This window comes from Canis lupus, chromosome 7 (assembly GCF_003254725.2).
Source record: "Canis lupus dingo isolate Sandy chromosome 7, ASM325472v2, whole genome shotgun sequence".
Classification (NCBI taxonomy): domain Eukaryota; kingdom Metazoa; phylum Chordata; class Mammalia; order Carnivora; family Canidae; genus Canis; species Canis lupus.
This window is the reverse complement of record NC_064249.1, coordinates 67,126,523-67,143,912: the sequence shown is the minus strand read 5'-3', so window position 1 is coordinate 67,143,912 and position 17,390 is coordinate 67,126,523. Positions and strand designations below refer to the sequence as shown.

Here is a 17,390-nt window from a genome sequence, read left to right as displayed (position 1 = left end):
GAGATCAATTTGCTGTAATGGAAGATCTAGAAACTGAATAAACAGTTGCCAGAGGGGATTTCAACTAAATGAATCTTTATTTTTTAAAGGAGGTGAAGACGTTCAATGCAATCCCTATCAAAATACCATGGACTTTCTTCAGAGAGTTGGAACAAATAATCTTAAGATTTGTGTGGAATCAGAAAAGACCCCAAATAGCCAGGGGAATATTGAAAAAGAAAGCCAGACCTGGGGGGCATCACAATACCAGATTTCAAGTTGTAATACAAAGCTTTGATCATCAAGATAGTGTGGTACTGGCACAAAAACAGACACGTAGATCAATGGAACAGAATAGAGAACCCAGAAATGGGTCCTCAATTCTATGGTCAACTAATTTTCAACAAAGCAGGAAAGACTATCCACTGGAAAAAGGACAGTCTCTTCAATAAATGGTGCTGGGAAAATTGGATAGCCACATGCAGAAGAATGAAATTAGATCATTCTCTTACACCAGACACAAAGATAAACTCAAAATGGATGAAAGATCTAAATGTGAGACAAGAATCCAACAAAATCCTAGAACACAGGCAACACCCTTTTTGAACTTGGCCACAGCAACTTCTTGCAAGATACATCTATGAAGGCAAGGGAAACAAAAGCAAAAATGAACTATTGGGACTTTATCAAGATAAAAAGCTTCTGCACAGCAAAAGATACAGTCAACAAAACTCAAAGACAACCTATAGAATGGGAGAAGATATTTGCAAATGACCTATCAGATAAAGGGCTAGTATCTAAGATCTATAAAGAACTTATTAAACTCAATGGCCAAGAAACAAACAATCCAATCATGAAATGGGCAAAAGACATGAACAGAAATCTCACAGAGGAAGACATAGACATGGCCAACAAGCACATGAGAAAATGCTCTGCATCACTTGCCATCAGGGAAATACAAATGAAAACCACAATGAGCTACCAGTGAGAATGGTGAATCACACCAGTGAGAATGGTGAAAATTAACAAGGCAGGAAACAACAAATGTTGGAGAGGATGTGGAGAAAGGGGAACCCACTTGCACTGTTGGTGGGAATGTGAACTGGTACAGTCACTCTGGAAAACTGTGTGGAGCTTCCTCAAAGAGTTAAAAATAGATCTGCCCTATGACCCAGCAATTGCACTACTGGGGATTTACCCCAAAGATACAGATGCAGTGAAAAACCAAGACACCTGCACCCCAACGTTCACAGCAGCAATGTCCATAATAGCCAAACTGTGGAAGGAGCCTCGGTGTCCATTGAGAGACGAGTGGATAAAGAAGATATGGTCTATATATACAATGGAATATTACTCAGCCATTAGAAACGACGAATACCCACCATTTGCTTCAACGTGGATGGAACTGGAGGGTATTATGCTCAGTGAAGTAAGTCAGTCAGAGAAGGTCAAACATTATATGATTTCATTCATTCGGGGAATATAAAAAATAGTGAAAGGGATTATAGGGGAAAGGAGAGAAAATGAGTGGGAAAAATCAGAGAGGGAGACAGAACATGAGAGACTCCTAACTCTGGGAAACGAACAAGGGGTAGTGGAAGGGGATGTGGGAGGGGGATGGGGTGACTGGGTGACGGGCACTGAGGGGGCACTTGATGGGATGAGCACTGGGTGTTATACTATGTGTTGGCAAATCGAACTCCAATAAAAATATGCAAAAAAATAAAGGAGGTGAAGAAATCAGATTATTTACACATTCTTGAGATAGTTCTTGGTTGGCATGCTTCCCTAAGAATCAGTGTAATTTTGCCTTATCAAGAAGATTATAAAATACTGTTGAAGTGGTTGAAAATGTATCAAATGGTTTTTAGCAACAACAAATTTTACTAATTCATAAAAATATGAATAAGGAAATTAAGAGAGAGAAAGGACTGTTTTGTGCTCAAGATAATCAGAAAATTTTTCAGACTTAAAAACATTCTTGTGAGAAAGTCTGTCTCTCCCTCCCTCACTCCCTCTCTCTCATACACACAGGTTCTTTTATGTTTTTTTTAAGGATTTTATTTTTAAGTAATCCCTACACCCAATGCAGGGCTCGAACTCACAACCCAGAGATCAAGAGTCACATGCTCTACTAAGTCAGTCAGGGTCCCAATACACATGGGCTCATTTAAACATTCTCTTTTGGGATATAAGTTAAAATTGGAAATAATGCATATTACTTAATGAAACTTAGAGTATAATTCTCTATATTAAGCTTATAGTTTTATAGCTAGTATATAACTACAATTTCATTCAGGGCTAACGATAAAAGCAATTAGAATTTAGATTTTATTGTCAGAAAAAAATCAGTGCATCTATAAAAACCCATAAAGCACTCCTATTGAGCAGCACAATTTTCAATACTATTATTTGGAAAGAGAAAATCAGGGTATTCACCACAAAGAATTAAACAGATCTCAATCACCTTTGAGAACAGAGGGAAAGTGTTCAAAATAACCCATTTGGCAACCCACACCAGCCACCTGGTATTCATCCGTCTCCATCATTTCCCCAACCTGGCCATTTCCCCTAGAGAACCTCTGTCTATGGACATGTTGCACCTGCTTCTTGTAAACTCCAAAGTGAGTCCTGTGTCTCAGATAACACAAACAGGGTTAAGAGCAAACTTCCAAAGTCAGACAGCCATGAGTTTGAGTCCTGGTTCTGGCCCTGATCACATGTGGGACCCTGAGCATGCTACTTACCTTTCCAGGGAATCAGTTTCCTTATCTGTAGTCACAGAACAGCAGATGGCTGAGTTATGTGATCAATAAATGTTAGCTAGCTATCCTTATTCCCAGAAGGCAAGTGCCTAGAAGGGTATCTGTTTGATATATCTTTGAATTTCCCATATTTAACAGAGTGCCTTGTCTAAAGAAGTGACTAAGTGAGGGTTTATGAATTCTGGCTGCCTTCTGTAGCTTGCTGCTGGTAACTGTAGACACAATTTAGGAAGGGTCTGAATATGGGAAAGAATGGAGTTGATGAAGGCCAGGCTGTTCTCCCTGACCTGCATGATCAATGGTTTGTGGTTTCTTTTTCCCTGGAAGATGTCTTATTTCCTTTCTGTAAATTTGCTTTGTAGTTACTTTGTGCTTCTCTGACTCTTGATTAATAAATCACAGATTCTCCAAGCTGGGTCTTGTGTGTCTTAGATCCAACCTCTCACTAGCTTCGGAGGTCTAGGAAGAGTTGACTGTGAAACTCCTTCCTTCCCTTTCTTTTCTAATCCCCTATTGCTATAAACATACCAAACAGTTGGATGTTTGGTAAATCAAATCCTCAAGAGCTTTTTCATATACGCTTACCATTTTAAAAAGCCAAATTCCAAAGTAATTTGCACAAACTATTTCCAAATTTCTTATCATTAAGCTAGATTTCCACATTGTTCCCCTTCTCAAAAGCTAGTCCTCTCTGTTCATTATAGAAATTAGACGTCTGGTAAAATCATTATACATTTCATGTAGAAAATGAGACATGAGAAACTCTTTCTTCTGAGTTTGTACAAGTTCCATTTATGGCCAAAAATTGATGGGCCAGTATACTCTCTCTTAAAAACCGATCCTCCTTTTTCCTTAGATGACTTTTCCTTTTCCTTTAGGAGTTATTATCAACGTTGCTTCCTCCTGGAAGCCTTCCCTAACTCCTACAGACTGATGCAGGTGTCTTTCATACAAAAATAGTAGCTGCTTAGAGTGCCATGGACTGTCTTCGGCTCTTTACATTCAGTATCTGATTCATTCCTCAAACTATCCTGAGTCATAAGTTACTATTGTCATCTCTATTGTGTACTTGAGAAAGCTGAGTATAGGGCAGGAAAGTAAGTTGCCAGAACTGGCATTCAAACAAAGGCAACATCAGAGCCCTTGTTTGTAACTACTATGCTATCTTGCCTCCCAAAGCACTCTATACTTTTTCTATCACAGCACTTGTAGTGCCTGCCCGGCACCTATCTCCTCTTCCCTTGCAACCTTCTGTCTCAATCGAACAACACAGTCTACATCCCTGGCCCCGGGGTGAAGCACGTGATAAGGCTCACCCAGAAAACACATCCCCTTCAGTTGCTCATAGTGATTGGTTCAGTGTAGGCCCAGGTGCCAGGCTGATCCAATCTGGAGAAATCTTGAGACTTTTGTTCAAATGTAGAGAATGCTGGGACACATCCTTCTTCCCCACAGTAGTTAATGATGTAGCCTGTAGCTTCCAGAGTTACTTGCAGCCATCTTGGAATCATAAGAGAGTTCTCATGACAAAGGAGCTCATATCATGGAGGCAGTGCAGAGGAATGAAGAGAAAGAAGTGCTGGGTCTGATCATATGCTTTGAGCGGCCTGGATCAAGCTTTGCTGAAGCCAGCCTATCTCTGAGGGCACAGGTATATATAAATTTCTTCTGTTGTTCAGGCCTCCATGGCTCACTTGGTTAAATGTCCAACTCTTGATTTCAGCTCAGGTCATGATCTCAGGGGCCAGAGATCAAGCCCCAAGTCAGGCTCCATGCCCAGCCGGAGTCTCCTTGAGATTCCCTGTTTCTCTGCCCTTCCCTCTCCTTGTACTCATGTGCACACTCTCTTTGTCTCAAATAAATCAATAAATCTTTAAAAATAAGTTTCCTTTGTTGTTAATCCAGTTGGGGTTAGGTTTTGTTACATGCACTGAAAAGCTTCTTCTTCTTCTTTTTTTAAGATTTATTTATTTATGATAGACAGAGAGAGAGAGAGGCAGAGACATAGGAGGAGGGAGAAGCAGGCCCCATGCCGGGAGCCCCACGCGGGACCCGATCCCAGGACTCCAGGATCGCGCTCTGGGCCAAAGGCAGGCGCCAAACCGCTGAGCCACCCAGAGATCCCCACTGGAAAGCTTCTTAATTCATCAGTACTACACATCATATTTTTTGTGCTTATATAATTGCTCCTTTCCCCCAATAAATGCTAAGATCCTTGAGGATAGAAACCACCCTATTGTGTCACCGTTATGTTTCCAGTGCTTGATTCCTAATAGACACTGCATGAATATTTGCTGAATTGATAAAATAATGAATGGCAATTTTTTTGGTCATGTGTGACTTAAACCAAACTTTTAGTTCACTTAGTGAATTTCATGCCATGTACAGGTGCTTGAAATTTTCAACAGGGACCTGAAAAGTTTGGGGTAGCCAAGCCAGGCAGAGATTAAAATGAAATTTCTGATTTCCAAATTGTTTCAGTTATATCACATTAGCTAAGCTGTCCTTTGAATAGATTTTTAAATCCTTAAAACAATAACATAAAATCCAAACAATTGCAAATAAGAGATTCCCATCGAAACAAAATGATGATCAAATACTTTAGGAAAAGTTTTCAATTAGCAATTATCACACCTCGAATAAACCTCATTGGCTACAATACTGCCACTGCACAAAGCGTGATCAAATACTTTAAATAAAAATATAAATACTATATTAACGAATCAAAAGTAATTGTGTACAATATACACTTGGAGTAGAGTACCTTTTATCTGACAGCCTTCCTTTACATTTTGCTTTTAGTCTAAAACAATAACATCAAAAAAAAAATCCTCCCAAACCCAGGATAAACTAGAAGCATTTATTAAAGCAACCATCAATTTCACTGCCATCATCTTTTGAGGCCTGAAACATCAAAGATTTACTGATGCTACCTATAAATAGTAATTTTCATGTGAATTATATTTAAAATGTACATTCAAGGCATCCCAATGGCAGTATGATGAGCCTCAAAGAACTCTTAGAGGTCATGCAGTCTATTTCCTCAACTGCTAATGAGAAAACAGAAGACCTGGTGGAAAAAAGGCTCACCTGTGTTTAATCCTAAGGCTTCAAAAAGCGTTTGTTGGGTGCATGCTCTATGTCAGATTTGGTGTTAGATATTGAAAAATAAAATAGCTGCTCTCGAGAAGGTTATAACCTCCTTGGGAAAACAAATGTATGCAAACACATGCCGATTAGTGTGGTAGGTTCTGTAATAGAGGTGTAACATCAGATTCCTGGAAGGTACAAAGGATAAGTCAACTCTGGGGGTGAGGGGTTTGTGGAAGTTATTTTCAGAACAGGAAGTTCTTGAGTCTTGAAGATTCACCAGATGAGCAGAGCAGGGGGAAGGAAGAGGGAAAGAAGGATGCATGACTTGGGCTGGTAGTCCAGGAAAAGGAATTTCTGGCATTGCAAAGGACATGAAAAGAAACGTAGAGCCAGAAAGAGTTGCCAGAGTCAAGGAACTGAGAGTAGATAAGTAGCTGGAGCTGAGGCTCAGAGGGAATCAGGCCTGTGCTTTCCACTGTGCTGTGCTACAAGTCTGGACTTTATCCTCAAGCTATGGAGTAATAGAGCTTAGTGAGCTGACTTCACCAATGGGATTGAGGGTTGGCATGCAGAGGAGTTGGTAGTCAGATTGGAAGCAGATACAGAAAGTGAGAGGAAAAGAATGACTAAGAGTTCTGACTTGAGCAAACGAGTGGACGGTGTAATATTAATTTTAAGTGGGAGTACAGAAAATGGTAGTTTTATGAGAAAGTGGTGAATGGAATCTGTTTTGAATATATGAGGTATAAGTGCTTGGTGAACATGCAAGTAGAAATGTCCAGGAAAATTCTGGTCAAGATAACATTGTGAGTTCATGTTTCCAAGCACCTTCTCCCCACGCCAAACAGAGCTGTGATGGGAAAAATACACCTAGAGAAACTTGAAAGTCACTGCTATCTCAAAAGTAAGATAAATACAACATTGGACCAGATTTAGAAGAGAAATATAAAATGATAAGCAGGATGAAGCTGTGGTCTACTAGGCTCAGGGTCTGGAAACAGGTGGACGTGGAGTTTATGTCTTATGGGGTAATAAGGACTAAAAAAACGGAGGCAAGATAGAAAATGTGAGCCTGGCTCACTCTTAGAAACCAGGGGCTGGTTTTAACTCCTACATGAATGGAAACTGAGAATAGGTCCAACTACTTTGCCACTCGAGACTCATGCAGGTAGGTAGTATTTGGTCCAGAGGGATGAGACACATGGACCAGACCTGAAACTAACATGGAACCTGGAACCCAGAAGCTGATTCCTAGAGCCTAGAGTTTAGCCAAACCCAGCCAAGTAGTAGCCTGCCAGCAACTCCACATACTTGAGAATAAATGGCTATGGCTTTAAGTTACTGAGTTTTGTTGCACAACATTGTTGTTGTAGCAATAGTCGCTAACACCTTATACTTTATTACATTTGTTTTTTCACTTGTTTTGAAAGTATTGGTTTACAGACTTATCTTGAATGGGAGAGTTTGGGTTTATTTTTATTGTTCTCCTCTGTACTAATTGCTACCTGTGTAATAAATGTAATAAATTTCAGAAGCCTTCATGCAGACCCCCTGGGCCCTATATCCAGAATCAAGTCTTGTTGAATCTTCAGGCCCTGTGCTGGGGCATGTGGTTGGCTTCACATTTCCCATTTGGGGGTCCAGGCTGAGGGACAGCAGATATCTGGGTCATGTTCCTCTCATAACAGATAATCAGAGAGCAGGAGGGTACATTTTAAGTTACCTCAAATATGGCCAAAATGGACAAGCCCAAGATCAAGCGACAGGGAAGTATATTCCACCCACTACAAGGCCAGAGTAGAGTGTGAACATATAATTATATTCCAGGAATGCTTTTAGAAAATTCTACAAGTGATTATGATGAATTTCATTACAGTAAATTTGGAATTCTACATGAAAGGGAAAGGTTTTGAAATACCTGGTAAGCAATCAGACCTTCATGTCTGGAATGCAGAAAAGTCCAGGCAGGTAAAGCGGTCATCTGAAACAAACAGTTATTGAGTCCTTGAGGGCAGAACAGATGGTAGGATCCTTATGAGTATCCTTGTTTTGAAGTAAGGTAGATAAGGAGGAGACACACAGAGTAGAGTGGTAGACTTAGTAGGAGAATCAGGGACATGTTGACAACTATCAGAGGGAAAAGGAAGGTTCAAGGATCATCAACAGAAGGGAAGTTAAATGAATTAAGGATGGAGTGCAAAGTGCCCACTGCAGTTGGCCATTTGAATGGGTTGAAAGACCTCTGTTATAGCAGGGCCAGCGCCACCGTGTGGCAGCCGACATGTGGCCAATGTTTGAAGAGGGAACAGGTCCTAGAAGCTGACACTGCAAGTGTAAATGACTTCAGGGGCTTGGCTGTCAGGGAAAGAAGAGTTTAGGAAGTAAGGGAAGAATCTACAGGGGGAGAGAAAGAAAGAGAAGTAATAGATGAGGATGGGGAATGACAGCAGGGAGAGGTGTGGTTTGAGAACGCAGCTGGGAGGGGAGCCCTGCATGCCAGATAAGATGCCTCTTCCTATGATAATTAGGGGAAGTGTGAGGCCAGGTGCCAGGAAAGATAAGTTGTAAAGGGGTAGGAGTAGGGGAGAGCATAGGAACTTGAGGGGATTCCTGCCAGATAACCTCTGATTTTCCATAGAGAAGGAGATGAGGTCACCTACTAAGGATGAGGAGGTGGGCGTCAAGCAGGGTCCTTGAGAAGATCATGAGAAGCCGCTTACAAAATGTGGAAGTGGGCTGCCCAGAGCAGGCGCAAGGACACTGAGAGGTAGGGAGGCCCCAGCAGCATTAGCTATAATCTGTGCTGGGACCAGGACCCTGGGGTCTGACCTGTGGGTATTTTCCTGACAGCACATTAAAATCTAGGATTCTAGGATTTTATAAAAATTTATAAAGATTTCATGAGCTGTCCTTTCTCCATAGAAGATATTAAGTAAAAGGAAAGAATTATCTTTAAGCTGTCCACATTCCCATGTTCTTGCAGCATTGTAGGTTTGGTTATACAATTCCTATTCTTTCTTTTCTGTCTTCAGTTTTTCTTTCAGTGAAACTACAGTTTTTGGGAAATCATATTCAACTTGAGATGTGCTCATTTTGAACACATTCAATAGGAACCTGAATGGAACCTTATTCTCCATTGTCTTGGACTCAGAAAAGTTGTGGAACCCTTCTGGACTTGAGCTTCTACTATATGGATACTAAATATTTCAATCGTGTGTGATTGGAAATCCACAACTCTTACTGTCTATAGAGCAGATCAACTTAATGGGCTATCCAAGAATTCACTACCCCATAGGAGCAATGAACAAAGAACACTTTCCCAATTCAGCAAAAAGTCTTTGCAAATAAAAGATCTTTTAAGTTATTTGCACCTCTGGTCCTCTTTAAGTAAATCTTTTAGAATATTGATATGTACTATTCTTATGTGCTAAGAAAATACATTCAGGATAAAGAAAAATGTACATTCAATGTATAATGGATTGCTTCAATGAAAGATATACGTAACCAAAATGAAAAGAATGATTGGATTTTAATCTTGAATAAAAAAATGTAGTGTAAAATGTAGTACAGTTAAAAATTCCAATGAAAATGGCTAGTTATTTTAAGAAGGAATAAAATAAAATTTTGCCAACCTTGAAAGACTATAATATCAACAGATGATACCACATAGGAATAAGACCATACTGTGAAACTTCACCAATCTTGATATACTTATTTGGAATTTGTAACAATTTTGACAAAAGCTTAGCACAAGTTTACCTTTTCACTATTATTAATCAAATTATAGTATAAACAATATTCACAAAGTTAATGTTTAAATTACTTTAGAGAACAAATTATGTTCAAATATCTTGAGCAGACCATACTTAGTAACAATGTACGTATGAATTATAAACAATTTAATCTATCCCTTAAGGTATTTCTCTTTAGGATTTCTACTATTTTTGTACTTGTTTGCTCTTAAAAATAAAACTGTCTCTTTAAAGATATTCCATCATTCAGATTTAAAATTAATTTTACTAGGCTCTTCTCTACCCAGCCAAATTGTTATTATTTTGCCTTTGTTCAAATGGTCTTATGTTTTACGTTAAAAAGCAAAATAGGAGATAATAAATAAGTTAATTACAAGGAAAATTACCACAATTCGATAACTTTCTCCTAAGTGACGGGAAATATGTGAAGTATTTTATTTTATTTATTTTTGGGGGGAGTGGGAAGAGGAAGATGGAGAGAGAGAGATAGAGTATCCCAAGCAGGATCCATGCCCAGTGCAGAATTGGATTCAGGGCTCCATCTCAGGACCCTGAAATCATGACCTGAGTCAAGCAAGAGTCAGATGCTTACCTGAACCACCCAGGCACCCCATATGAAGTATTTTAAAACATTATCTCTAATTCCTCACAATATATTGCAAGGAAGATTCTGTCCTCACTTCTTATAGGAGGAAATTGATATTCAAATTAAGTGATTTCCCTAAAGTGTCAAGTATTTTCTGAATCTGATAAATAAGATATAATAATATGTATGAAGGGCTAAGCATAAGCCCAGAATACAGAAAGCACTGCATAATGTCAGCTATGGCTCTTGCTATCACTCTAAAGAAGGGGCTCACTTTATTTTTATTTTTAAAAGATATTTTATTTATTTAAGTGAGAGAGAAAGCACACAAGTAGGGCAGTGCTCAGAGGGAGAGGGAGAAGCAGGCTCCCCGCTGAGTAGGGACCCTGATGTGGGGCTTGATTCTGGGACCCTGAGATCATGACCTGAGCTAAAGGCAGATGCCCAACCGACTGAGACACCCAGAAATTGCCCCAGAAGGGGCTCACTTTAAAGTTAGGTGAAAATTGATGAACAGATAAATTAGCTCCTCTAGCTTTTGAATGTTTCAGTTGCCTTTGGATACTCATTCATTTATTCATTCAACAGACATTTACTGAATGCTGACTATGCACTGGGAACATCAGGGTGAGTATATGGGCAAAGATGTACCTCTGAGGTAATCCTACATATTTTCAAAAGTGATCAGCTACAAATGTGTGTGTATTTGTGTGTGTGTATATATGATCACTGATATATATATATATATATTTATAGCTGATCAATATGAAAGTTGGAAATTCAGACATATTTTGAAGATATATATATATGTATATATATCTCAAATAAATGTATCCAAAAATGCATCTAAATTTCCAATTTTCACATTTTCTGTGTGTTTATTCTGTATTCAATAGTGTTTATATGAATTTAATATTAGAGTTTTTGAGCCAAAAAGGACCATGAAATGACTTAGTCTAAAATCTGTCATTTTACAGTGAGAATTCTTCGACCTAGAAAAATCAAAGGCCTGCCCTCAATCAGATACCTCTCACAGAACCTGCCTTGGAATCCAATTCCACTGGTTACCAGATGGTGGCTTTGTTCACGTCGACACATTTCATCTTCAGAGGAAATGAATGACAAAGCCAAATGACAGATGAAACCAAAGTAAATCCCTCCCATGTATGTCACTGCAAAGACATGCATTAAAAGCAAAAAGAGGGATCCCTGGGTGGTGCAGCGGTTTAGCACCTGCCTTTGGCCCAGGGCATGATCCTGGAGACCCGGGATCGAATCCCATGTCGGGCTCCCAGTGCATGGAGCCTGCTTTTCCCTCTGCCTATGTCTCTGCCTCTCTCTCTCTCTCTCTCTCTGTGTGTGACTATCATAAATAAATAAAAAATTAAAAAAAAAAAAGCAAAAAGAAACACTTATTTTATTTTTTTACATAGATTTACTGAAATATCCAGGTGTAGTATGTCTGAAACATGGTAGGAGAGCCATCATCGAAATTTTGGAGTTGGAACAGAGCTACTGGTCATCCACCTGCTATCTCTCAGATCATGATGGGGGATTGCTGTTTACCTCAAGATGCACCCTGGTCTCCAAACTGAAACTCAAGAGCCACATTTCTGTTTTCTTGGGCCCTTGCCTCCTCACTGAACTTATAAAGAAGCTCCAGTACCATCCTGAGAATCACAGTGGTTTGTAGTGAGCTAGAGGAACAATTTCAGACTGATCCTTTGAGCTGTGAAACATCAAATGGAATAAAATAGTTGTTTTTTGGACAAATAGGATAAGCAGCTCTCAGAACCCTCTTTCAAAATGCTGTTTAAAAACCAAAGAAACAGAAACACTAACTGACAGAAATCTAGGCTTCTAAAGACCTATTAGCTATTTTTTTATCCAAAAATTTTCATGGAGAGCTCAAGGATAATCACATTTCAGAGGATGGAGACAGAGCACCTGGTGTCCATATACCACTACTAGTTTCTTTATGGGATCCCAGTGTTTTAGTGGACTTGCTCAACAGCACACTGGCTGGTCTAGAAGTATGGTAGAGTATATGAAGTGACTCAGAAGACCAAACTATAGAAGTCAATTTTCTTCTCAAAAAAGAAGCTTATTCTCCTGTCATACTCAAAGGCTTGGTTTTCAGAGCAAGTATTCTTCACAGAGGCTATCCTAACAGATGTTCCATACATTTTGCTTTCCCTGCTCTGGATTTTTGGGGCGCCTTCTTCCATTACTAATCCCCTTTTCATTTATTCACTCTTTCACTTGATTGTTAATTGCTAGAAGCTGTTGTTAACAAAGATGAAGAAGACATGGTCTTTCTCTGAAGAAGCTCAGTCTACTGTGATGAATCCTCCAAGTTCAGGGAGCACAAAAATCAGCTGGGGAGTGCTAGAAAATGGAATTACCCCAAGACTCTTCATGAAATATTCCGATTCAGGAGTCTGAGGTGAAGTCCAACCATCTCTACTTTATAAAAACACCACTGAGTGATTCTGATATAGGTGGCTCCCAGATGCCATTGTTGTCTCCAGACCAGTAGGAGCATTTTTCATGCTCATTTGAATCTCAGCTAAAATCTTTAATACCCAGTTTTCCATGCTGTCTTAGTCAGGAATCATCACTTTTTTCCCTTCTGTGGCCTTTTATTTATATCTCTCATGACATTGGCCATCTCCCACTTTCTGTCTCTACTGTGGATCCTTTCTGGAATGCCCTGTCTCACTTAACAGACTCCTGGTTGGGGGACTGTCTGGCCCTAATTTGCATTCTCTGCAGTGTGTAGCACCATGACCATTATTAGTAATCATGTAAACTTCCTTGCTGGATGAAGGGACCCATTTCTAAATGGAGAGTTGTGTTTTTAAAGCAGACATAAAGAAATGTACTGATACAACGGAGAAAAGGAGGATATTTTCAGAGGTGGAATGCGAGGCTCAGAGCCTCATAGGTGAAATAAGCATACGAGTGTGGGGACACACTGAATAGCTTGGCTGAAATGGAACAAAAGGAGCTGCATAAGGAGAGAAGAGGAATGAGTGGGCAAATGAGAGGTGGTGGTAGCCTTGATGGTTGCCAGAAGCTACTGGCTGCCCAGAGAGGAAAGTAGAGATGGTCAGAGATCAAGGTATTGCAGCACAAACTGACTGCAACTCTCTCCCCTCCAGGGCTCTGGTCTGCCTTGGTCTCCCAACCCTCTCAGCTTCTCCTTCACTCAAGGAGCCCATCGGGCTCAGCCTGGTTTTTCCGCTCGCATATAAAGGCCTGAAAACTTTCTAAAGGTACTAAACTGGGGGAACCTAGAGTTTCCCCTCTCTCTTCTTCCTTGCCTCTCTGGCTGCTGCATGTTGGGGGTGGGGTGGGGAGGCCACGTGGAGGGTTCTGGATGAATTTCAGATCGGTATCGTGGTTTTTACCGGGGAGATGTAAAGAAGGGGAGAAGTGTGAGATATGTTCTGAAGGTAGAAGCAGAGCTTGGTGAGAACATAGGGCTAAGGGAAGGGGAGAAGGCAAGTGTGATAGGGCTTTGTCATTAGTAAAAAGGAGATACTTAGCACAAGTTAAATGTTAACTTGAGTTGGGCTGAGAGTTAAATGCTATGATGCTTTCCCCAGGTTTATAATGTGAATGCAGGACACCAGATGCTGCTGCTGCTGGAGGTGAGGAGGCCTGAGACTGACCTGGAGGCCGTGCAGCCCATTCTGCTAAGGAGTTCAAAGCATCTTCACTGGTATGATTGAGTCCCTCCCAACCACACCATCCTCCCTCCTCTCCTTTACCCTTCCTTTCTCCTCTCTGAACCCCAGTTCGGTCCTCAACGTCTCTCACAGATCTTCACCAAAGAAATCCTGGTCAGCTGACAATCTCCATGTGTCCACAACCTTCATCCCTTGAATCTTCCAGAGTGGGACTCAGGGGAGGTGGCAGGCAGGGGACCTGTGGGACATACCCAAGGGGCTCCATCCACTCTGTGCTGAAGGAGGTGATCATCTAGGAGCCCCCCTGAAAACTGTCTTCTAAAGAACTGCCAAGCCTGCTTTCTCATCAGCAGGTCTGTGAGTCTGACTCATTATAATTAACATCATAGGGTTTGGGTTTTGGGATTTTTTTGTTTGTTTGTTTTTACCTCACTGTTTTGTCTGTTAGAAATTATTCCAACAAAATAGAAAAGGTATAGTAAAATGTACATAAAACTTACTATCCTAACCATTTTTAAGTGTGCAGTTCAGTGGCATTAAGTGCATTCACATTATCACCCAACCATTACGACCATCCATCTCCAGAACTCTTCACCTCCCAAACCTAAAGCTGTAACAATTAAACACTAACTCCCCATTCTCTCTTCCTCCCCAGCCCCTGGCAACCACCATTCTACTTCCTGTCTTTATGAATTTGACTACTCTAGGCAACTCATATAAGTCGAATCATATGGTATTTGTCTTTTTGTGATGGCTTTTTTTTCACTTAGCATAATGCCTTCAGGTTTATTCATACTATAGCACGTGTCAGAATTTCCTTCCTTTTTTAGAGCTGAATAATACTCCTTTGGATAAACCAAAAAAATGTGGTATATACTAACGTTCATTTGTTGATGGACACCTTGATGGCTTCTACCTTTTGGCCGTTGTGAATAATGCTGCTGTGGACATGGGCATGCAAATATGTATTTGGAGTCCCTCCTTCCCATTCTTTTGGGCATATATCCAGAAGTAGTATTGTTAGAGCATATGATAATTCTGTTTCACTTTTTTTTTTTTTTTGAGAAAGCCCCATGTTGTTTGCCACAGTGGTTGCATAATTTTACATTCCTACTAGCAATGCACAAGGTTCTGATTTCTTCACATCCTTGCCAACACTTGTTTTCTGCTTTTTTTTTTTAACTTTTACTTTTTATAATAGTCATCCTAATGGGTATGAAGTGGTACTCACTGTGGTTTTGATTTGCATGGTCCCTAATGATTATATGTTGAACATCTTTCCATATGTTTATTGACCATTTGTAAATCTTTGGAGAATTTCTATTTGAGTCCTTTGTCCATTTTTGAACTGGGTTTTTGGTTGTTGTTGAGTTGCAGCATTCTTTATATAGTCTGAATATTAATCCCTTACAAGATATATGATTTACAAATATTTTCTGTGGGTGGTCTTTCCACACTGTTGATAGTGTCCTTTGATGCACAAGTTTTAAGTTTTAGTGAAATCCAATTTATCTATATTCACTTTTACTGACTGTGTTTTTGGTGTCATAGCTATAATTTATATTTTTAAAATAATTTTTAATTCAAATATTGGAGTCAAAATCCTCTCCATTTCTTAGTTGGGTAAATTATTACACAAAGAAACTATGGATTTACTCTATGGCTGAGAATCCATAATCTGGGTTTCCTTTAGCAACCCTCACTTGCCCTGCAAGATAAGGCAGGTACCTTGGTGAGAGCTGGAACAAGTCCCCAGGGATCCTGTAGTTTAATCAGCCCCTAAAATGAAATAAAAAGTGCTGGTTTTTTTTTTTTTGTCTTTTTCTTTGCTAGCCGTACAGGTTTCTTCCTGATGTTCAAAAGAAGAAGGCTCCTGAAACGGAAAGTCTAAGATACTTCTAGAATGTATTACCTTTTTATTTTTCTCTCTTTTTTTGTATTACCTTTTTCTAGAGCAGAATTCCCTCTTTCGAAAGAATCAATGGGTTGTTTACACCATGTTACCAAATTCTCGGGGGAGGAAATCCGAAAAGCTGCAACCACCGCCCAGGCCGAATTGTTTTGGTGTGCTAGAAAGCACATGGTAATCTTTCATTTCATCGTTGAGGAAGAAGTCTCTCTGCACCTCCCTCTCCACAGCTCCACCACTTAGTTTATGTTTTAAAGCAACAGGGCAGTGAATGGGGTCTGCTTGGTGGGGTGTGTGTGTGTGTGTGTGTGTGTAGGGTTCTAAAAGGAAAACAAACAAACAAACAAACAAACAAACACACCCCCACTGGGACAACATGATGGGCCACTAGGAAAGGAACTTAATGAGAAGCCACTCCATTGTCCAGCCTCCTTCAACATGATCAATGTCAGGCGCGGTGGCTGGAAGGGTGACTTTTCCAACCAAGGGGAGGAGCGTGTAGCGGATTTTTTTGAGCGCCGTCTTTTTGTCTTTTTGAAGGTTCGAGAGTTGTCAATCGTGCCCCGAGTCCTGTAGGGAGAGACTCTCACGGTGACTCCGGGTTATGGACAGCTCGCCCTGGGTGCCAGTGGGCGCGCTGCCTCTGGCGCGTTTTTCCTCCGGGGGGTCAGCAAGGGCACCTGGAAACTTGGAATCCCGAGGTGGTTCGCGCTTCGGTGTAATCTCCTACCCCTCCGGGCCCCCAGAGGCGTCTGGGGCAGGCAAACTCTCCGCCACCCCCGGGACCCTGCTGCTCCCCAGCTCCCTCACCCCACGCGCCAGGGAGTTAGGGGTCTGGTCTGGGAACGAGCTCAGCAACACCGCCTCTCGCGCACACCGCCGGGGAGACACTTTCTTCCCACCTCGTTCCGCCGTGGGTCGGCGGAGGAAAGGGGGTCCCCCTGGGCGGGCCACGGCGCGCGGAGGAGAGGCCGCGCGAGGGAGGCGCCGGGCAGGGGCGAGCGCGGGCCCGAGGGCGGGGCGGGCGCGGGAGGGCGCGAGGGGGCGTGGGCGCGGCGGCCCGCGCACCCCGGCGGGCCAGGGGGAGGGGCGCGGGCGGGAGCGGCGCCTCCCGCCCGGGGTGAGCGGCGCGCGCGGCAGCCCCGCGGCACAGAGCGCGGAGCGGGGAGCGCGGGCGGGCGGCGGCGGCGGCGGAGGCTCGGGGCGCGGACGGGTGGCGCGCGGCGCGGCTGCCATGGGCGCGCACTGACCGGCGGTTCAGCGCGAACTTCCTCGGCGGCGCGGAGCTCCCTGGCTGGCGGTGCGTCTCCTCGGTCACCATGAAAGGTAGGGCGGCGGCGGGCTGCGCGGGGCTGCGGGGCTGCGGGGCTGCGGGGCGCGCGGGGGGGCTGCGGGGCGCGCCTGCGCGAACTTCCCCCGGGAGCTGGGCCGGGGCGGCCGCGGCGGGGTTGGTGCGTGCACGCGGGGGGCGCCCCCGGCCGCGGAGCTGGGCTGGCGGGAGACCGAGGTGGTCGGGGTTCGCGAGCGTGCGAGCAGTCCCCTCCCCATCGTGCCTCCGCAAAGTAGTTTGGAGTCCCCAGTCGTTGTTTACGGATTCCAGTTCCCAACTTT

The 17,390-nt window shown here is 42.2% G+C and overlaps 1 protein-coding gene, 1 long non-coding RNA gene and 1 pseudogene across 3 annotated transcripts in view; 2 read left to right on the top strand and 1 right to left on the bottom strand.

Annotated features, from left to right (window-relative positions):
* Positions 1-5,291: 5,291 nt before the first annotated feature.
* Positions 5,292-5,423, bottom strand: LOC112649004 (U4 spliceosomal RNA; annotated as a pseudogene).
* Positions 5,424-7,737: 2,314 nt separating this feature from the next.
* LOC112648443 (uncharacterized) lies at positions 7,738-11,581 on the top strand. Of its 2 annotated transcripts, none has more exons than XR_003129055.2 (4): positions 7,738-7,805; positions 8,476-8,604; positions 10,764-10,802; positions 11,153-11,581. It is a non-coding gene; the product is annotated as an uncharacterized LOC112648443 (long non-coding RNA). The 2 variants fall into 2 exon arrangements; XR_004817231.2 differs by having other exon boundaries at positions 7,751-7,860.
* A 5,304-nt stretch (positions 11,582-16,885) lies between these two features.
* The window catches only part of COLEC12 (collectin subfamily member 12), a 180,866-nt gene continuing 180,361 nt past the window's right edge, over positions 16,886-17,390 (top strand). Inside the window, exon 1 of the mRNA XM_025429360.3 lies at positions 16,886-17,105. Coding sequence (XP_025285145.1) covers positions 17,099-17,105 — 7 coding nt within the window. The 5' untranslated portion in view covers positions 16,886-17,098. The remainder of the gene's footprint in view (positions 17,106-17,390) is intronic.